General features: G+C 37.6%; 1 protein-coding gene across 3 annotated transcripts in view; it reads right to left on the bottom strand.

Annotated features, from left to right (window-relative positions):
- The window catches only part of LOC6586709 (G1/S-specific cyclin-D2), a 43,248-nt gene that overhangs the window by 5,660 nt on the left and 13,835 nt on the right, over positions 1–23,753 (bottom strand). For 2 of the 3 annotated variants that reach the window (XM_032733355.2, XM_032733354.2), the window contains exon 3: positions 4,190–4,411. The exons of the other annotated variant lie outside the window; for it this stretch is intronic. In XM_032733355.2, coding sequence (XP_032589246.1) covers positions 4,190–4,411 — 222 coding nt within the window. The remainder of the gene's footprint in view (positions 1–4,189; positions 4,412–23,753) is intronic. 3 annotated transcript variants of the gene reach the window in all.

The raw sequence follows: 23,753 nt of genomic DNA, 5'->3' as shown, positions 1-23,753 counted from the left end.
TATATAAATGTACTTATGTACATACACTGCGCGTCATCAGGTCAGCGCCCCCCTTTACACTATATCTCAAAGCAGAATAAAAGCTAAACCATCAGAGCTTCATCTTTAATTTTATTTATTTATTTTTTTTTTTTTGTATTATACTACATCTATTTCTCTTTAAAATAAAAAAACAATGGCTACTGTAACAATAGGGAATCATTTTTAATAATTTTTTTTGTAAAATTTACAAAAAAAATGTAACAAAAATTTGGTCATCAGATTAGCGCCCCCTGCGCTAAATTCAATTTATTTAAGTCAATGACCAAAAATATCACCTGTATTTTATGCTATTATTATTTTTAAAATATTATTAAATATTATTCAAGGATATGGTTGACCAAGCGTGTTCAGTACCTTCGATTAACTCTGTCTTTGTACTATAATGCTTTCCGGACTCATATACTTTCCTGACCAACCATCCCCAGACGTTTCAAATAATATTAAGGTCGAGTGAGTATGGTGGCCACTCCATGAGATCAATTTTTTGGCCCTGAAACTTCAGAGATCGGGCGGTCTGAATTGGAGCATTATCATGCTGGAAAATTGAATGCCGGTTTTCAGACAGGTTATAGAAATGCGGAACAGCAGTTTTAAACACGATGTTATAGTCCTATGCATTCATGCGCGATGTCAAAAATTGAAGCTTGCATGTGCTGTAGTAAGATATTGATACCTACACCAATGCCACACCACCCCCCCGCCGCAGCGGCTTGGAAACCGTTCCAAACAATGTTCTTTTATGAGTAGGTCATGGATATAATAATTATAGCGATCAGTTCCTTCCGAATTCAATTTTTCTCATCAGAAAAGACAACAGGCTGCCATTGGATAGACCACGTCATGTTCGCCCGGCCAAAATTAATACGTATTTCTTTTCTCAGCATATCGACTGGTGTCTTTTTTTTTACACTCTGTTTCTTTAAGTAATTAACTTTCTTAATTGCTCTTTGGACCGTTGATAAGCTCGTCTTAACACTGATTTTATCCCTAATCTTGGTGGTTGATTCGTGGGAATTCGAAGCTTCCCGAACTAATGCTCTTCTATTTCCTTCTGAAATCACTTGATTATTGCCGCTTATATAGTTTTTTCCATAGTTTTCCCTATTTGTAAGAAAATTGCCAATTATTTTTCTGTTTTTTCCTGTTTTTTCAGCAATTTTATGGTAGCATAGTCCAGATTTAAACTATCTTTGATTTTCAACCAAAGTTAAAACTGTTTCTTTACCCATACTATAAATATATTGAATACTTTGAGCTTCACAACCTGATGACGCGTATGTTCATACATAGTACATCTGTGTAAAGTGGTTATGACAGTCCGTAAGACCGACCAAATGCAAATGCTGGGCTTTAAAATTGCTACAAGCAGCAAGAGTAACGCACGCAGGTCACAAATGCTCATACATGTAGCAAGGGACTACAAGTGTGTGTGTGCATGCCCGTCGCGAGATCATATTCTTTATGCGCCTCAACGCATTCATACCCTTCCCATAAATATATATCGAAACGCTAACATTTTGTTCGCATGAATGTCGCAAACGATTTTAAGATCTCGGTATACTCTTCACTCAAAAGGAAAGAGCTGGGACCGTCGCGAAGAAATTTCAATTTTTGTGCGCTGCTGAGCTTCATGATTTGAGAGCCCACAGAGAGAGAGAGAGAGAGAGAGAGAGTTAGAGAGAGAGAGGGAGAGTAAGACAAAAAACGCAAAGCGCATACAAGACCATTTCGCTTGCGTGTTTAGAGCACACTGATTTCGTCGTGCTATCTTTCATTACCCGAGCCATCCAATACCAAGCCGAGTGAATACGAAGTTGGCCGGGACCTGCTAGACAGATGTTGCGGCGTGGAAAAGCGTTGCTCTACATGTCTAGTCTATGTGTTGTTTGGTCAGTGCTCTAGGTCTAATTGTATTCAAATTACGCTTATAAAACGAAATCAATTTATCGATTGTTGTCGATAAAAAATAAATCGGATGAGTTATCGAAAGATTATGTTAAACTTGTACTGCGTATGGTACGGTTATGCGCTCTTTTCGCCTTACTCTCTCTCCCTCTCTTTATACTCTCTCTCTCTCTCTATGGTCTCTCAATAAGTAGCAGCGCACAGAAATTGAAAATTGTTTGCGACGATCCCAGCTCATTTCTTTTGATTGAAGGGTATAGCGAAATCTAAAAAGCGTGTGCCACGCTCATACAAAATGTTAGCGTTTTCATGATTATTTCTAGAAATGGTATGAAACAACGCTTTCAGGCGTATAAAGAATAGCGACGAGCGTTAGCACACAAAATTTCATATATGAGCATTTGTGTGTCTATGTGCGCAACTCATGCTGCCTGTGCAAATTGTAAAACCCAAAACTTGCCGCTGGTTGGTTGGTCTATATCCACTTTACGCAGATGTACATACATACATTTAAACTATATACGTACATTTATATACTATTATATTTAATCATGTTTATAAATGCGTGTACACTGACTTTATCGTGCTTTATTGATGAATACAACGACTGTTTAATTTACAGATTTTGGATACCATGCCCCTTTGTACAAAATTTGTAAAAGGCGTATTTTAAATACATACTAGAGAATTGCACGCATTAAAATGTTTTGATCATGATCTACAAGTCTCATGGAGATAGTTCATCGACAAAAAAAAAAGTATTAAACAATTAACATCCCATAGTAAGCCCACACTGCAGTCCATGCGTGCATGCCTATGTATGTCTGTGCGTATGCGCTTCTTGTATAAGCAGAAAGACGCGAAGAATTATTTAAATATCAGTTCTTAGAAGGGTTCAGGGGATTTTGTAGTCGAGCAGTCTCTACTAGAGCTTTCTTACTTGTTTCGGTTTCGATTACGAACAGAGCGTAAAGAAAACAAGTAAGAACGTTGCAGTCGGGCGTTACCGACTGCGGAATACTCATTCACATCCCATCAACAATTTAGTAGTTAAGTTTCGCTCTTCGCCCCAACCGGGCGTAGACACCTCATTTTTGGTCAGTTTTTAGAACGAGATAACGGTACCCTAACTGCAAAGTTTAAATGCTTACTCTCAAAAAAAGTGAAAATTACAGGGTATTTTTCTTTTATACCACGCCCCTAAAGAGGCGTAAAAATTATTTTTTGGAGAATCGATAGAGGAGGCTACCAGTAACTCAACTATTCAAATTTGAAGCTTCTAGCTCTTAAACTGTAGGAGATATAAACTTTTCCGGTTTGCCACGCCCCCTGTGGGCGGACATATATCCGACAAAGCTTTTTGGTGTTGGGTGATCAGCCCGAGTATATATACAAAATTTTAGATCTCTGGCATCAATAGTGTCCAAAATATAGCAGAATTCGAAAAATCACTATATCTTCAGGTCCGATTTGCCACGCTCTTAATGGGCGTAGACTTATAAAGTCTTTCGACTTTATAGAATCATAACATTAGCTGACATGCAAAATTTCAGCATTCTAGGTTTACAACTTTAGGAGATACAGTTTTATCCGATTTGCCACGCCCCCAATGGGCGGAGATATATCCGCCACAGCTCGTGATCTTGGGTGGTTGACGCGGACCTACATATCAAATTTCAGCTTTCTAGCTCTTTAACTAACATGATTTCTGGTATATCGGAAAATGCATTTTCCGATTTGCCACGCCCCTAGTGGGAGGATCGGGAAAATTTTAACACTTTATAAATCGGATATACACGAGTATGTGTTCCAAATTTCAAGTCTCTAGCTTCAATAGCGCCAAAATAGATTGCGTTCATACGGACAGACGGACGGACAGCAAGACGGACATTGCACAAAACCAATATACTGATTCAATTTCGTGAATGAGTATAAAAACGGTTAACAGTTATTTGCATATCATGGAATAAACACATTCACACATAATATTCATACACTAAACAATACGTTTTTACTTTTTTTAAAATGTATACTATCTTGTATGATTCAGGGTGTATAGCAAACCTAACATACTCATATATAAATGGTGTGTAAGGCATGTTTTACTCGCAATTGTCAATTATCTTTCAAAACTTAATTCCTTGTTTATGATATTCACTTTGTAGATGCATATATAAAATCTAACAGCTAATATAGTAACTAACACATGTTAAATTAGTGAAATTAGTGTGTTTTTACTTACTATTAGATCATCTTTACATATGCTGTTGTCCGTGTAAAATACAAGTAGTTCTGCCGAAAGTGCTCGGCAGCTGGGCTCGCGCAGTTTTGAAGCAAGTAATAAACAGGCTGCTGCTAAAATTTGTAGATGAGTTTTTCGCACAGATTTCTTAGATAAAAAACGGTCCATGTAGGTAATTGCTAGTAAAACTACTTCCTCCTGACATTTTTCTTCAACACACACCTAAACAATAAAGGCAGGTTAGTTAAATAACGTTTAATTTGATCAATCGTATTATTTATATCTTAGCATATACAAATATGAAAGCTCTTATCGACACTGCTCAACTACGAGACCCTCTGATCCCTTCGAAGAACTGATATTTTAATAATTCTCCGCTTCTTTTCCGCTTACACAAGAAGCAGCACATGCACATACACAGACATACACATGCAGACATAAATACGCATGGGCTGCAGTATTGACTTATATGTCTGTAGATATTCGGTACATGAACTATTTTTATTAAACTTTCGTTAGAGAGCTAAATTGAACTACTCCATATTTGCCATTTGTTTAAAATATTAACTCTAAATAATTTATTTGTATACCCTGAACCCATTGAAAATGGGAAATGGGTACAATGCTTTTGTTGAAATGTATGTAACAGGCAGAAGGAGGCGTGGCAGACCCCATAAAGTATATATATTCTTGATCAGGGTGACGAGCTGAGACGATTTAGCCCTGTCCGTCCGTCCGTCTGTCCATCTGTCCGTCTGTCTGTATGCATGAACGCGTCGATTTCAGAAGATATAAGAGCTAAACTTCAAATTTTTTTAAATGTCCGTATATACAGCGCGGATATCGAGTTTATCAACAAAAATCGATAGCTCAACCCGTTATTTTTTTATCCATAAAAAAAACCTTATTGAAAACTAGTTATAAGATTATATATCCTACACCTTTAACGCTAGTCTCCAAACTTTAAATGTATACTTATATGCATTTTATACAATTTCGGGCTTTGTCAAAATTTACCCCCCACCCCGAATTCACCACCACATCCTCACATTTGTAAAAGGCGTATTTCAAATACTAGGGAGTTGTGCTTTGGCAAATACATGCATATCTATGTTATATTCATAATCTGAAGATAGTCCATCCACAAGTACGCCAACACTGCAGCTAACGCGTGTTTCTGCGTGCGCACGTATGTCTGTGTGTATGCGTGTATGTGTGCATATGCGAATAATTATTGAAATTTCAGTTGCTCGAAGTATTTAGGGGATCTCGTAGTCGAGCAGTCTCGACTAGAGCTTTCTTACTTGTTGTATGTTTTTTTTTTTTTTTTAAGTATATAACAGGCAGAAGGAGGCGTGTCAGACCGCATAAAATATATATATATATATTCTTGATCAGGGCGACGAGCTGAGTCGATTTAGCACTGTCCGTCTGTCCGTATGTTTGAACGCGTCGATCTCAGAAAATATAATTTTTATTTAATATTTTTTTCCTAGGTCCTTAAAAGTTGAGAACTTGCCCCGTTATTTTGTTATCGATTAAAATCTATCGAAAACCAGTAATAAATTTATATCTGCTACATCTTTAAAGCTATAGTCGCAAAATTTTAAATGTAGATTCATATATACTTTACAGAATTTCGATGTTTGTCAAAATTTACTCCCACCCCAATATTCACCCCTCACCCACATATTTATAAAGAGCGAATTTCAAATACTAGAGACTTGTGCTTTGGCAAATTACATGTATATCTATTCATAATCTAAAAGTTTCATGAAGATAGTCCATCCACAAGAAAAGTTATTAAACAATTAATTTTCCTTAGTAAGCCACCACTGCAGCCAATGCGTGCATATTTCCGTGTGTGTGTGTGTGCATGTGCGAATAATTATTGAAATATCAGTTGCTCGAAGGGTTCAGGGGATCTCGTAATCGAGCAGTCTCGACTAGAGCTTTTTACTTGTTTGAATTTAAAATCTGTCCATTTGGATAAGTATAATATACGAGGCATTAAAAAAAACAATCAGGCTTGATCCACAGGGTGCAGTCTTTTTAGCCTATGAAGATAGTTTTTATACTCATTCACGAAAGTGAATCAGTATATTGGTTTTGTGCAATGTCCGTCTTGCTGTCCGTCCGTCTGTCCGTCCGTCTGTCCGTCCGTCCGTCTGTCCGTATGAACGCAATCTATTTCGGCGCTATTGAAGCTAGAGACTTGAAATTTGGAACACATACTCATACTATATCTCCGATTTATAAAGTGTTAAAATTTTCCCGATCCGCCCACTAGGGGCGTGGCAAATCGGAAAATGCATTTTCCGATATACCAGAAATCATGTTAGTTAAAGAACTAGAAAGCTGAAATTTGGTATGTAGGTCCGCGTCGACCACCCAAGATCACGAGCTATATCGGATATATCTCCGCCCATTGGGGGCGTGGCAAATCGGATAAAACTGTATCTCTTAAACATGTAAACCCAGAATGCTGAAATTTTGCATGTCAGCTAATGTTATGATTTTATAAAGTCTACAGACAAAGTTATAAGTCTACGCCCATTAAGAGCGTGGCAAATCGGACCTGAAGATATAGTGATTTTTCGAATTCTGCTATATTTTGGACACTATTGATGCCAGAGATCTAAAATTTTGTATATATACTCGGGCTGATCACCCAACACCAAAAAGCTTTGTCGGATATATGTCCGCCCACAGGGGGCGTGGCAAACCGTAAAAGGGTGTCTGCAGAGTCTGTCGAGATGACGGGTTCCGAAACTCAGAACCTCCTTGTGGACTGATGGGGTTTTTAGGTCTCTATGAAGCACAGAGTTTCGAACATAGAATAAGGTACTTATCAATCTACGTAGAAAAATGATAGAAACTTTTGAAATCTTTGGAGAGTTTCTACATTGGAGTGACACGCTGTGCCCCACAATTTGATGCCGTATGTTCATACGGGCTTTAGTAAAGACTTGTATGGCAGTATCTTGTTCGATGTGCTAAGCTACGATTTGTGACCGATACGCCAATGCATCTTCTTCGTCTTAGACTTGATGTAAACCTTCCAATTGAGTCTACGGTGAAGAGTTAAGCCGAGGTACTAAACCATACATATTTCTGACATGATCATGCTTGAAAATACTGACAGGAGCCATGCTTTTCATGCTTGAACAGTGATAATATGATATGAAGATATGTGTGCATCTATTAAGGCGCAGGCGTCTGGTTTTGCGGAGGGAGGTAGATTACAACGAACGTTAAGTGAACTATAGCTACTTCTTGCTATAAATGGCACTGAATAAATGCACAATTTGGCATTGATCCTCTTCTTCCTAAGTTTGCATGTAAATTGCAGCAACAGCGCAAACGGGAAGCACCCACGGAAAGTTTTAGTAACGCAAGTGCTCATATATATTTTTCGATCTTGCTCGTAACAAGTGCTGTCAGTTTAGCATATTACTATACTATTCTAGCATAATACATATACAGTGACGAGCAAAGCTGTAACACGAATTCAATGTTGCACCTTCAAGGGTCTGTATTTTTGCTTCTACTCTACAGATGTTTAAGACAGGACTACTGGACTGTTACAGTCAACATCTCGCCGTATTAACCGTTTCAAGTCATATGGACAATCCTGGCATTGGCTTAGAGATCCTACAGTCCAGTCTGTTGACTGTAACAGTTCAGTAAGGCAAGCTGTCAAGCGCGGTGGCAGCACTCTTATGGTTTAGGGGAGTACAAACAAAGACTATACTGGACCCTTGGTTTTAATCGATGGATTAACGTTTCAGGAGTAATACCTGATCACTTTACAAAAGAATTTTGGAGGATTAAGTGAACATATGGGTCTTACTACTGAAAATTGCATCACAATGACTTAAAGAACACGTCCTATTTGATCGAAAAGTATATAATATGGCATGGATTCAAGTCCCTGAAGTGTCCTGAGCAATCTTCAGACATGAATTTCATTGAAAATATATGGAGTTATGTGAAATCGCAGCCTGCGAATTATAGAGCTATGGGAGAGGAACAAGGATATTTTGTGCGCGATTCCTTCTGAAATGGTGCGACAGTACACAAAAATAATGGCAAATGGCATTAATGAACTGTAAAAATCAAAAGCGCCATGTTAATAAATATATTTGTTGGAAAATGCAAAAAAAGTGCAAAACTGTAACATTTGACTTTCTTTACATTTTTAATTCTTATATTTATTCCAGCCAACCGAATAATTCCAAATTTTCAGGTAAGAGAGCTAAATATCCTACTAACTGTTGAAAATGTAATTGAAATTAGCATTAACATAAGCATACATGTAATCTGGCAACACCATACGAAGAATGTAATTAACATTATTATGTTTATGTTTTACTCTTTATTAAACCTTTATCCGAACCACAACGTTTTTACTCTCGCTGGCATTGCAACGCAAACATTAAGCCAAATATCTTTAGCACTAACAAAATAATATTAAGATCTTAAACATCTATAGAGTAGAAGCATAAATACAGACCCTTGAAATTGCAACATTGAATTCGTGTTACAATTTTGCTCGTCACTGTAGCACTTAATATTCTATAGCATATTAATTTGTCTTTAGAGACTTCTGTTTTTCCCTCTATACGGCAAGAATCCTTCATCATTCCTTTACATAAAAAAGGTGGGAGAACTGATATTTCAAATTATAGAGGGATAGCAAAACAATCTGATATTACAAAATATTTCGAAAAATAATAACATCAACCCAACTATATTATTGTTCAGAATCAATCTACCTCGACACACCTACAAGAGTTTTCCTCTCTAATTAATAATAGCTTTTTAAATAAAATGCAAAATGCTGTTATTTATACTGATTTCTGTAAAGCATTGGATTTTGTACATCATAACATTTTAATTCTAAAGATTGATCGCTTAGGATTTCACCCTTAACTTGTGTCATGGATTTCATTATATTTGAAAGGTAGTACTGCCGTTTCAAAACTTGTTTTTGTTTTTTCAAGACTACCTCAGGGCAGTCGTTTGGGACCATTTCTTTTTATACTCATTCACGAAAGTGAAATGCAATGTCCGTCTTGTTGCCTGTCTGTATAATGCGACACTATGGATTATTTGCGTTCTATGCGTTAATTATATTTTCTTAAAAGCTCTCTCATCCAATAATAAAATACTTGCATTCAGCTCATCTTATTTGCAGTGCCCAGGCTTACGCATTTGCCAAAGTTGTGCAGTAAATTCTCAATCCTATCCAATATTTGTCTGCTCTTCTTTCACCTTTTTTTCCTCTTTATTTATCATTCGGTTTGCTTTTCACTACTTTGTATTTTCCTTTTGCTTACTAATTTTTATCTTAAGAATTATTTTAAATGTAATATATTAACTATATTTAGGTTCCTTTAATATTTATGTTAAGTTTCCAATTAAAACTTTCAGTTTTTCGTAATTTCAATAATATCACTAATCATATTTGTCTGTGAATTGCGGGATAGCTGGCCGGATTGGCAAATAAAATACCCCAATCTTACTTTACGATTATATTTTTAGTTTCACCTAAGTTTTATTCACGTTTTGTCAATACATCTTTAAATAAAAAAATAAAAATAATTAAATGTTTTGTATATAATGGAGTGTATTTGCTGGTTAAGCAGACCAAATAACCAGACAATGGCTACAGCGATATACATATGTACATCATTCAAATATCTCGTAATGTCGGCTGCACATGTTCTCCTGGCCCCCGCGTCAACAACTACATATTTCCGGTTGTGCAGTCCGTCATCATGGCAGGCTTTAAACATGCCAAACAATCTTGGCGACTAACTTCTTTCTCATCTCTCCCTGTCTCTTGACTTCTATTACTTTCACTTCTCCAGTCATATGTACACTGCTGGTCTTAGGTTAGACGCACCCATAATTTTTGTAAAAAAAACGGTTTTATTTAATTATTAGGCATGTCTTGGCTGCCAAAACTTTTTTATTATTAAAGTTCGAGTCTTCGAAAAACATCTGTTCAAAGTTTGTTGATATTCGTATATGTACAGTGCGTATCACTTATAATCCGCTTAAACGAATTGGCTGAAAATTTTTCCCAAATGACATTTCCTCAAAACCGTAAAAAACGAGTAGTTCAATTATGAATGGCGAACAACTTTTTCACTTCAAATTAACGATTTAATAACGATTTCTTAAAAAGAAATAAATAAGAAAGAACAAGTAAGAAGGCTCCAGTCGAGACTGCTCGACTAGGAGATACCCTGAACCCTCCAAACTGATATTCTAATCATTCTGGACCTCTTTTATGCACCCATGCATACACATGCACGTATAAGCACGCGCTCTGCAAACTGCGCAGCTAGCAGCGGCTGCGCTTGGGCTGCACTGCAGTATGGGCAATATTATGAGAATTTATTTGTTAAATAATTTCTTTTGTAGACATACGATCGTAATGAAACTTTTGGAGCGTAATCATAATGTGCAAATGTATGTACATTTCAAAGCACAAGTCTTTAGTACTTGAAATACGCTTTTTACATAGGTGAAGGTGAGGGGGTTGATATAGGAGTGGGGGAAAATTACAATAATCGAAATTATATAAAATACATAGAAGTCGACATTTAAAATTTGGAAGCTCTAGCTCTAAAGATGTAGGAGATATAATTAAATAACTAGCTTTCGATTTCTTCTGAGATCGACGCGTTCATATATACGGACGGTCAGGGCCAAATCAACTCAGCTCGTCGCCCTGATCAAGAATATATATACATACATTTCAACAAAACCATTATACCCTGATTTCCCATTGAAAATGGGCTCAGGGTGTAAAAAGTATACGCTTGGGTAATGGAGAACCACATTTTTAAAAAACATTCATTCTGATAGGTAAACCCACGATCATTGAATCAAAACAGGTACTTAAACATAAGCGCGCCTCTTCAATCAAAGCCCAAAATCGTTCACACCATTCTAAGTTGAGGGAGGCACACGCCAATGTTCATCTCCCATGCATACATACAAACACATACACACACGCACATGTAAAGGCACACAGGCATACAAGTGCTTCTACAAGTTATATCCCAAAATTGTGAGCAGCGCCTCCCACGCGTACACACAATCAAGTGTATATACATACATGTGTATGTGAGCACTTCACAAGATCGACCAAATGCAAATGCTGGGATTTTAAATTGCTACAGGCAGAAAGAGCTTCGCACACAGGCATACAAATGTTCATAGTACATGCAGCATACTGTGTGTGTGTGCATGCTCGTCGCGAAAACATTTTCATTATGCGCACCAACGCTTTCATACACTTCCCACAAATAATAACGAAAACGCATGGCAAACGGTTTGAAAAGTTCGGTATACTCTTCACACAGAAGGGAAGGCATGGGTTCTCGCTGCGAAGAAATTTCAATTTTTGTGAGCGCTGCTTGTGCTCACATGCATACAGACATATACATATTTGAGAGAGTAGAGAGCATCGTGAGAGAGAGAGAGCAAGGGAAACATTCAGCGCAGAGGGATCTTTTGTTCAACAGTCGACCATCTCGGTCGAGCGCACGAAGCGAAATGATTGTGCTTTATTTTCGTAGCCCGAACCCATAAAGTGAGGAGCCGAGCAAATACGAAGTGTCTGGGAGATAACTTGTCCGGTCTATGTGTTCTCTAGTTAGTGGTATAACTGTCAGTTCCTCCAAGTGAGTACAGTAAAATATACAATATTTGACAGTTGAATATACTGTACAGTATAAAATGAGTGCAGTATTTTTGAGAACACTTTACTACTGTACAGTACTATGGTGCTGGAAATTAATACATTCATGAAGATCTGTAGTTTAGACCTTTTTATGATTCCTGAGTTTTTAATTACTCTCCAAACAATCACCGCTGACACAGATCCGAACACATGTGAGGCCAAAGAGGTTAAGCAGTTGCTGGCATTTGTAATAATTTTGCGTTTATCGCGTGCACTTAGTATCGGTTTTCGACCAGTTCGTTTTATTGATCCATATTCTTCGGGGTTGTAAAAAAATTTCTAATTACACGTCGACTTCTTTTCAAGTTTCGTAAAATACTCGAAATAGACTCTTCTGACTCGAAAAGTGAGAAAATACGGACCTTTTCATAATCAGATAATTGATTTCCAAGTGGCATTTCTTAAAAATTATCTACATTTACTTAATTACACTGTCTGTTAATCCAAAAGCACTTAACAAAGTCAAATTTGCTAATTTGGGTTATAATTATGATACACAAAAATTCAAGCAAAGTGAGCAGACAGCAAAAGTTAACGGTTCTTTCTTAGTTTTCTATAAACTGAACAAATATTTCGCTAAACTTTACTGAACATGCTTTTGTCAACATAGAAGAGTAAAATTTAATTTTGAAAAACCTTTAAAATGTTATAAATATGCTAAGCACTGTACATATACAGCATATCGAATATCAAGTGAAGCACACAGAACTAAATTCAATTTAAGTTCAGTTAAAGCTGCTTTCAAATTTTCAATAGGGCCGACTATGTGTTCCAAAATCCTTTCGGTCTATGTTCCTGTCTCCCTATGCTCTCACCCTCTATAAGCACACAAGAAATTGAGCACAACAAGTAAGAACGTTGCAGTCAGGCGTTTCCGATTGCGGAATATTCATTCACATCCCATCAGCAATTTAGTAGCTAAGTTTCGCTCGAATACTGTAGAAAATTCAGTTTTTTCCCAATTTACCACGCCCCTACTGGGCGTAGACACCTCATTTTTGGTCAGTTCTTAGAACGAGGCTAACGAGGGTATTTTTCGATATGCCAAGGTTACTAGTAACTTAACTATCCAAATTTGAAGCTTCTTGCTCTTATACGTTAGGATATATTTGCAATCCACTTATTCTTCTGCTGATCTCTATAGCGATTCATATCCATTTTCACTTCCTGAATATAGGTCCATTAATGCTCCAAAGGTCACTGCAGCCTCTCTGGCATGCAGCCATTAGACGTTTCATCTTTCTCTCCTGGTTCCGATAATATTCCAAATTGTGTGATTAAAGAGTGCAGTGTGTCTCTTCAGTCACCATTACTAAAATTGTTTAATTTGTCTTTGGAAGCTTCTGTATTCCCTTCAATTTGGAAAGAATCTTTCATCATTCCCCTATATAAAAGAGGTGGAAGATCTGATATTTCAATTACAGAGGTATTGCAAAATTATCTGCTATTCCGAAGTTATTTGAAAAAATTATAACAAATTATAGCAGATGGAACGCTTTGGATTTTCCCCTAGATTCCTATTCTGGATTTCATCCTATTTAAAGGGAAGAAGCTAAAGAGTCTTGCTGAGAACAGCTATTTCTAAACTTATCTTTGTTTTGTCTGGTGTACCTCAGGGTAGCCACTTGGGTCCATTACTCTTTTACCTTTTTATACCCTGAATCCATTTTCAATGGGAAATCAGGGTATAATGGTTTTGTTAAAAGTATGTAACAGGCAGAAGGAGGCGTGGCAGACCCCACAAAGTATATATATTCTTGATCAGGGCGACGAGCTGAGTCGATTTGGCCCTGTCCGTCTGTCCGTCCGTCCGTATGTATGAACGCGTCGATCTCAGAAGATATAAGAGCTAGAGACTTGAAATTTTTATACTCATTCACGAAAGTGAATCAGTATATTGGTTTTGTGCAATGTCCGTCTTGCTGTCCGTCCGTCTGTCCGTCCGTCCGTCTGTCCGTCTGTCCGTATGAACGCAATCTATTTCGGCGCTATTGAAGCTAGAGACTTGAAATTTGGAACACATACTCGTGTATATCTCCGATTTATAAAGTGTTAAAATTTCCGCTCACTAGGGGCGTGGCAAATCGGAAAATGCATTTTCCGATATACCAGAAATCATGTTAGTTAAAGAGCTAGAAAGCTGAAATTTGGAATATAGATCCGCATCGACCACTAAGGATCACGAGCTATGGCGGATATATCTACGCCCATTGGGGGCGTGGCAAATCGGATAAAACTGTATCTCCTAAAGTTGTAAACCTAGAATGCTGAAATTTTGCACGTCAGCTAATGGTATGATTCTATAAAGTCTGAAGATAAATTATAAGTCTGCGCCCATTGGGGGCGTGGAAAATCGGACCTGAAGATATAGTGATTTTTTAAATTCTCCTATATTTTGGACACTATTGATGGCAGAGACCTCAAATTTTGTATATATAGTCGGACTGATCACCCAAGACCAAAAAGTTTTGTCGGATATATGTCCGCCCACAGGGGGCGTGGCAAACCGCAAAAGTTTATATCTCCTAAAGTATAATAGCTAGAAGCTTCAAATTTGGATAGTTGAGTTACTGGTAGCCTCCTCTATCGATTCCCCAAAAATAATTTTTACGCCTCTTTAGGGGCTTGGCATATCGAAAAATACCCTGTAATTTTCACATTTTTTGAGGGTAAGCATTCAAACTTTGCAGTTAGGGTACCGTTATCTCTTTCTAAAAACTGACCAAAAATGAGGTGTCTACGCCCAGTTGGGGCGTGGCAAATCGGAAAAACCTGCATATTCTACAGTATTAGAGCGAAACTTAACTACTAAATTGTTGATGGGATGTGAATGAGTATTCCGCAGTCGGTAACGCCCGACTGCAACGTTCTTACTTGTTTTTCCTAGGTCCGTGTATATCACGCGCATATCAAGTTTTTCTTTTTATAGCGATAACTACTCCCGATATTTTATTATCGATAAAAACCTTATCGAAAGCTAGTTATTTAATTATATCTCCTACACCTTTAGAACTAGAGCTTGCAAATTTTAAATGTAGACTTATATGTATTTTATATAATTTCGATTTTTATTGTAATTTACCCCCCACCCCTATATCCACCCCCTCACCCTCACCTTTGTAAAAGGCGTATTTTAAGTACTAGAGACATGTGCTTTGAAAAGTACATACATTTTCACCATATAATTACGCCCTGAAATTTTCATTAAGATTGTACGTATAGAAATTAAATTATTCAACAAATAAATTCTTATAATGTTACCTACAGCGCAGCCCAAGCGCAGTTAGCAGAGCGCATTATAATACGTGTGTGTGTATGTATGTGTGTCGAAAAGCAGTGCAGACTGATTAGAATATCAGATTAGAGGGTTCAGGGTATCTCCTAGTCGAGCAGTCTCGACTAGAGTCTTCTTACTTGTTATAAATGACCTTCCTATCTGTATCTCTGATTCTACGATATTTATGTATGCGGATGATGTAAAACTTTGCCTTCCATATTCCAGTGCATATGGGCATATACACCTTCAAGATGACCTTAATGCATTTAAACTTTGGTGTGTGGCAAACTAGCTGCACCTAAATTGCTCAAAGTGTATGACAATGACCTTCAGTCGTACCGTTCCTTATATTGCTGATTATAAAATTAATAACATTTCTTTAAAACGCATCTTTACAGTCAAAGATCTTGGTGTTTTCTTTGACTGTAAACTTAATTTTAATCTTCATATTTCTACCATCATAAATAAAGCCAAAAGTGGGCTTGGCTTTATTAAACGTTGGTCTAAGGAATTTAAAGATACATTTATTACCAAGCAATTATATATTTCGCTTGTGAGTCCCATCTTAGAGTATTGCTCAGTTGTATGGTCTCCGCAGCATAAACTGTATCAGGATCATATCGAATCGGCTCAAAAACAGTTTCTTCTCTTTGTCTTAAGGGACCTTAGCTGGAACAGTAATGTACGATTACCGTCTTACCATAGTAGGCTCCAGCTCATTGATCTTCCATCGTTAATCAATCGCAGAACAATTTTAGGAATTGTTTTTCTGCACAAATTGATTAGCGGTGACATTGATTCCTCCTCTTTGCTGATGCGTCTTAATTTTTCGGTTCCGTCCCGAACAACTAGACATAGTCCGCTTCATTTACCTGTGTGCACTACGGATTATTCTTTGCATAGTGCGTTTTATGTTCTAAGCGTTAATTTTAATAAATATTATCACGTATTTTCCTTAGAGCTCTCTCTTCCTAAAATAAAAATCTCTTCTATTAGCTTATCTCAGGGAAACCACTCGCAATGCCCCGGCCTAAGCACTGGTATACATTTCGTTGCCAATGTTGTGTAGTGATTTCTGGATCCTATCCAATATTCCTTTTTGTCTCTTGTTAACTCATTTCTTTTTATTTCTTATTTCTTTGCTCTTTTTACTATTTCTTGCAATATTGGTAATACTTTCCTTTTTCATTACTTATACTTTTACCTTAAGATTTATTATAATTTTAATTATATTAACTAAGCTCTTTGAATATCTAATTTAAATTTTTCAATTTTAACACTGTCTTTTCATAGTTTCAGTAGTATTACTGACCACATTTGGCTGTGAAGTGGGGCATAGCTGGCCGGACTGGCAGATAAAATAACCCCATCGGGTTGGTGATACTATTGTTATACTGTGTTGTAATTTTTATAGGCTATTTTAATTTTAGTTGACTCTAGTATTGTCAATATCTTTAAATAAATAAAATAAAAAACAAGTAAGAACGTTGCAGTCGGGCGATACCGATTGCAGAAGACTCATTCACAGCCCAAACGCTGTCAACCAGAGTATATAGTGCAATTTTCAAGTCTAGTGCCCAGCAAAAAACACGGCATGATGCCATTAAAATTGGAAAATCATCGATAGCTATTGCATTCAAATTACATACATATATAATTTATACAATTTGGATTTTTATTATATATTTATATCCATACATTGGATACCGGCTTCAAGCTAACAGCAGCAGCAGCGCGATTTTCCTATGCTTGTGCACACACTCATCGTCTATTCTATGCGTACAGACAGAAGCGCGCCTTTTCTCACATTCTTAGAATTTCGATTGATTTCTGGACTTTCTAGCCGTTACTGTAGTTTTGTCTGATGACGCTCTCTAATTAAGCTATTCTATTTTAGCAACTGACTGCTTGAGCAAAGCAGTGGCGCGGGTGCTAAGGGCGACGCAAGTAATGTTAGAGCAGAGGAGGTTCGAACCTTTACTATGTTATTTTTTTTTTTTCATACATATTTCGTTTTTTATAAAATAGATATTTTATTGGGAAGGTGCGAGCTTGACTGAATGGCACTTAATACTTTTCATTTTCTTAGTCGAATAATTTTATAAGTTTAAATTTGTTTCTTCTTAAATAGCCCTAAAATACATATACGCAAATACATACATATGTATATATGTAAGTCTGCACGCATAGCATCAAGCATTCCAGCCTTATACACGCGCTCATTTGTATGTGTGTATGTATGTACACATAAATGCGTGCTCTAGCATATTCTAAGAATCCCGTTGCGATTGATTTGTCTTTGCATTGTTTTTGAATTTCCAGCCGCTACACTGGCTTTTCTTTGCTATGTGGAGTCATAACAATAATGTGATTTCGTTTTAACTACTGTCGATAGAAACGACGCGGTGGTGCTGTAGGCTGAAGCGCCGACGATCTTTATTTTAGCTATTTTGACAAACATGCTGTTTGGGTTGGGTGCGAGTTCAAATCCCGCGGAAAACACTTTTTTGTAAATGGCAAATTTTTGTTATTTTAACTTTTTTATATTTTATTAATTTTATAAAAATGTTTCCTTCCGCGCTATCAATGCCTATTAAGCCTACTTATGTGTACATATACATAAATAGATGGCTGACGCATATAAATGTCGCAATTCGGGCACTGTAAATGCCGATTGCCACGCCCCTAGTGGCCGTAGACTCCTCAATTTTAGCAAGTTCTTAGAACGAGCAACCAGTTACCTAAATGCAAAATTTGAATTCTTACGCTCAAAAATGTGAAAATTACAGGGTATTTTTCGATATGCCACGCCCCTAAAGAGACTTAAAAATTATTTTTGGGGCATCGATAGAGGAGGCTACCAGTAACTTTACTATCCAAATTTGAAGCTTCTAGCTCTTAAACTGTAGGAGATATAAACTTTTGCGGTTTGCCACGCCCCCTATGGGCGGACATATATCTACCATAGCTCGTTGGACGTGGGTGGTCAACCCGCGTATATATACCAAATTTCAGGTCTCTATCATCAATGGTGTCCAAAATATAGCCGAATTCGAAAAATCACTGTATCTTCAGGTCCGATTTGCCACGCCTCTAATGGGCGTAGATTTATAATTTTTTGACTTTATAGAATCATAACATTAGCTGACGTGCAAAATTTCAGCATTCTAGGTTTACACCTTTAGGAGAAACAGTTTTATCCGATTTGCCACGCCCCCAATGGGCGGAGATATATCCGCCATAGCTCGTGATCTTGGGTGGTCGACGCGGACCTACATACCAAATTTCAGCTTTCTAGCTCTTTAACTAACATGATTTCTGGTATATCGGAAAATGCATTTTTCGATTTGCCACGCCCCTAGTGCGCGGATCGGGAAAATTTTAACACTTTATAAATCGGATATACAGGAGTATGTGTTCCAAATTTCAAGTCTCTAGCTTCAATAGCGCCGAAATAGATTGCGTTCATACGGACAGACGGACGAACAGCAAGACGGACATTGCACAAAACCAATATACTCATTTCACTTTCGTGAATGAGTCTAAAAAAAAGTCGGTCGATGTCAAATTTTGCTGACACGCAGGCGGTGCGTAAGGAAACGAAGTTAATCAAGAACGCAAGCAAGGTGGCTGTGCGCTACGATCGTTGGACGTAGTCGATCGAGAGCACAAGCCAGGTGGCTGTACGCTAAGATTGATACCGAAGTTGGCCCCGAGATTAATCGTTGGAATCACAGGCGGACCATCTGGGCAAGAGGAACTGGACGCAGCCGATCAGCAACGCAAGCAAGGTGGCCATTCGTGAGGACGAAGTGCGTCGAGGGAGTCTTAGTAAAATGAAAAGTGTATCAGTAAATTGTGCAGTTTAAGTAGAAAATCTAAAGTCATAGCAGCAAGCAATTGTAAGCGAGCAAAATTATAAGTGTTAAGTAACATAACATAATCTGTTAATCTAGCATCAATTAACATAACATAGTAATTGTTACTCGATATCACCACTGACCAAACAGCACATAGACTAGACATTGAGGCGCATAAAGAATATGATCTCGCGACGGGCAAGCACACACACACTTTCAGTCTCTGGAAACATGTGTGAATATTTGTCGCCTGTGTGCGTAACTCTTGCTGCCTGAGCAAATTGTAATGCCCAAAATTTACCGTTGATCGGCCTTTGAGGGAGCACACATATGTGTATGTATGTATGAGATGAGATGATAATTGTCTCGCGATTTACTAGTTTGTCAATTTTGTATGGTTTCAATTGTAGAGTGAGCCTTCATGACTCAGTATCAGTAATTTTGGCAATAATGAGTACATCTTGAGTTAGTATGACATGTCTATGTCCCCTTAATGTTAGCATAGCATTTAATAAACTTATTAGTATACCACGATCATCTCTTCCGTTGAAAATGTGTTAAAACTAATTTTAATTATATATAATTACTGTATTTAATCGATATATGCATTTATAAACATGAATTTGTATATATACATATTTATGTACATACATATGTACATCTGTATGAAGTGGATATGACAGTCTGTAAGACCGACCAGCGTTGTTTTGCGATGTTTCCAGAGACTCGAAATGTGTGTCTGTTTATGCGCATCAACGCATTCATACCCTTCCCACGAATATCCATCGAAACGCTACATTTTGTTTGCATGAGCCTGACAAAGGGTTTTATGATTTAGATATACCCTTCACTCAAAAGGAAAGAGCTGGGGAGCTGGGATCGTCGCTCGGTGATTTGAGCGACCATAGAGGGAGATACAGAGAGAGAGAGAGTAGGAAAAGTTGCGCATAGCTGTGCTTCATATAAGAATGGGACCATTTCGTTTGAGCGTTTGCAGCGCACTGACTTTGTCGTGCGATATTTTCACTGCTCGAACCTCCAGCGACCGAGCCGAGCAAATACGAAGTATAAAGGTCGATCAACTTAACATTTTCTGCTGTAGAAAAATTTGTTCTACATGTTTAGTCTATGTGTTCTCTGGTCAGTGTCGATATGCAAATTCACAGTTGATTGGGCTGCTGAATAATTTAGAAACCGAAAACAAAAAAATGCCGAAATTATAGTTTAAGTAAACTAATTAATAATTGCGAAATGGAACGGTCAATTACGAGGAAAGTTAGAAGAATTATAACTGAGTACGGCTGGATGAAAGGTTGAATTGCAGAACAGACTATTAGAATATTATGGTTTGGGAGTGGAGGAGGATGACTCAGAGGATGAAGCAGTGAAAACAGTTCCATTGGCCCGTAATTTTGAGCAAAGCAGATCGTGGTTTAGAGAGGACAGTGTGAATAAGTTTGATGGCTCGAGTTCAATGGATGTAGAACAGTGAGTCTCCGAAGTTGAAGAATGCTCAGTTACTGTTCAGTGGTCAGAGCTGCTGTTGTTTGTGTACGCAAAGCAATTACTTGAAGGTGCTGCTAAGTAATTTATTCGCAGTCAGAGACGTATCAATAACTGGGAGAAATTGAAAGCAGCATTGATAAGTGAATTTGAAGTAAAATTGAAATCGGCCGAAATTCACAGAAGGTTAAGAAAGAGGCAGCTGAAGAAGGGTGAGACCCGTCAGGAATATTTGTATGCCTTGATGAATATAGCAAAGAATATCGATTTAGATGAAGAGAGCTTGATCGAGTATTTTGTTGAAGGGATATCCGACTCTAGGATAAATAAGACACTTTTGTATCAAGCTCGATCGATTAAATAGTAATCAGAAGCTGTATAAGTCAACATCGAATACGTTCGTTACAAGAAGTAATGCAACCAAAAGAGATTGTTCAGATGAAAAAGCTGTAAAATGTTTTAAATGCGGAGCTGACTCGTATATCTTGAAGAATTGTCTTAAGAAAGAGTTTTGTTGTTTTAAATGCGGTAAGCCAGGACTGCAGCGTAGTGCAAAGGTCAAATTGTAAACGAACCAATGAAATCAGCAAATCTTGTTAATGAAGTCAAAAAAAGATGTCGAGTACATTCACGCCTTCTGGATTAGAATTGAATAATATAGTCTGTGGTGCAGTGATTTGGAAAGGCTTAGTCGATACTGGAGCAGATCTGTGTCTCATGCAAAAGCGCGTATATCGAATGTTAGGAATAAGAAAATTGGCTTGCCTTAGTAAATTTTTGAATGGTATAGGTGATGGTCAGATTTTGACATTTGGAAGCTTCGTAGTAGAAGAGTTTTAAAACATGTGTATGCTTAGTTTGGATCAGGATGTTGGGGCAGTAGATCTAAATCGCGACAAGAAGTGAGACGAATAGTAGATTCTTATCATCCGATAAAAAATCCAAGCTCCCGGATTAAGATGAAAATTTTGTTAATCGATGATTTGCCAGTGTATCAACATCCGAGACGAATGGTCGACTGTGATCAGGAGATCGTAGATAAACAAATAAAGGAGGGGCTAGCGGAGGAAATTATTAAGCCGAGTGTTTCAGAATATGCTTCTCCAATTGTGCTAGTTTCCAAGAAAAATGGTAAAAAAAACGTTTATGCTGTGATTACCGGAAACTGAATGAGAAAGTGATCCGTGATTATATTCCAATGCCGAATATGGAATGGGTGATACATACATAAGTTGCAAGAAGCGTCGGTATTTACTACCTTAGATCTGATTAATGGATTCCATGTTCCAGTTGAGCCAGGTTCACAGAAATACAATTCGTTTGCTACTCAGAAGGGGCAGTATGAATTGTTATATGTACCTTTTGGAATTTCGAATTCCTCAGCAGCTTTTACAAGATTTATAATGTCACTTATGAGCGAACTAATCAAGAATAATGAGGCCGTCGTTTACATGGATGACGTCAAGAAGGTATTGAGCTTTGCAGAGAAAAGCGGTTTACGTATAAACTGGTCGAAGTGTGAGTTGTTGCAAGAAAGAGTAGATCTTTTAGGATATATTATACAAAAGGGTACAATAAGTCCAAGTAAGGAGAAGACTCAAGCTGTATCGAATTTTCCAGTGCCACAAAATAGGAAGGCTATTCAGCGATTTTTAGGGCTCACTTCTTATTTTCGAAATTTTGTCGAAGGATATGCATTAATAGCAAAGCCGCTAACTGATCTATTGAGAAAGGATGTAGCGTTTACATTTAAAAAGTTAGAGCATGTCGCATTTGAGCAATTAAAAGCAGCGTTGTCAACTGGGCTAGTGTTGAAACTGTATAATCCGAAGTTTGAAACTGAGATTCATACAGATGCAAGCAAGTATGAATATAGGAGGTATTATTACAAAGAGACCCCGAAGATTGGTTGTTTCATCCTATTCAGAACATGAGCCGGAAGACTAGTGAAGCAGAAGAAAAGTATGACTTATAAATTAGGAGTTTAAGCCGTCATGTGAGGAAGTAGCGTGTGTATGTGCTAGGCATCAAGTTCAAAATTGTAACAGATTGCACATTCACAATGACCATGAAAAAGAAAGATGTTCCTTTGCGTGTAGCTAGGTGGGCAATGTACTTACAAGATTTTGATTATAACATTGAGCATCGTTCGGGAACAAAAATGCGCCACGTTGATGCGTTGAGTCGTGTATCATGTTACATGTTAAGTGATAGTTTATTGCATCGTTTAAAAGAAGCACAACTGAGAGATGAGTGGCCAAAGCATTGCGCACTTGCAAATCACTACTGGTGTACCTCGCGGAAATGGTCAGGAAGAGAGAATGCATAAGATAGTCGTACCAATGCTTTCCAAGTTAAGTCACGATTGCCCTGTAGGCTGGTACAAGCATTTTGGGAGGGTTCAACAAATAATTAATAACACAGCACCAAGAAGTACTAAAGTGTATCCTTTTAGAATTCTAACAGGCTTAGAAATGCGTTTGCCTGAAGATCTTGAGTTGAAGAAATTAATTGATGAAAGCTTGATCAACGAGTTAAATTTTGAGCGGTCTACAGTGCGGGAACGAGCCCGAGAAAATATACGAGAGTTACAGGAAGAAAACAAAAGAACTTACAATCTGAGGAGGAAGGCAGAAACTCAGTACGATAACAATGATTTGGTAGTTATAAGACGTACCCAATATGGCACCGGCTTAAAACTAAAAGGGAAATATTTAGGACCGTATAATATATTAGAAAAGAAAGATCATGGCAGATATGAGGTGGAAAAGGTGGGAATCGGAGAAGCACCACATAGAACGACAACAGTGGCGGAATATATGAAAAGGTGGGATTCCTTCGGGTCGAACTACTTGTCAGGGGGGCCGAATGTGGGATTCCTAAAAGTCGCAGCATCCCTGGTAATTCGGAGTCAACGCAAGCTTAGAGTTAGATGATCCGTTGCTAAGAAGCAGAGTCGTAAGAAAGTCGCCAAGTAGGTCAGTCGCACAGCGGACTTAGACAATGAAGTACTGAAGTCGTGAAAGTCAAATAGAGGTCACAAGAAGTGATAGAAATCGCCCGTAAAGATCGCGTTTTGCGTTCGATTACTTAATATATATATACAAGTGTAACTAAAACTAATCCATAATACTAAATGAAATAAAGTGTAGACATTCATCG

Source organism: Drosophila mojavensis, unplaced genomic scaffold (genome assembly GCF_018153725.1).
Source record: "Drosophila mojavensis isolate 15081-1352.22 unplaced genomic scaffold, ASM1815372v1 contig_72, whole genome shotgun sequence".
Classification (NCBI taxonomy): Eukaryota; Metazoa; Arthropoda; class Insecta; order Diptera; family Drosophilidae; genus Drosophila; species Drosophila mojavensis.
Note: the sequence above shows the minus strand (reverse complement) of the source record. Positions and strands in the feature narration are given on the sequence as shown.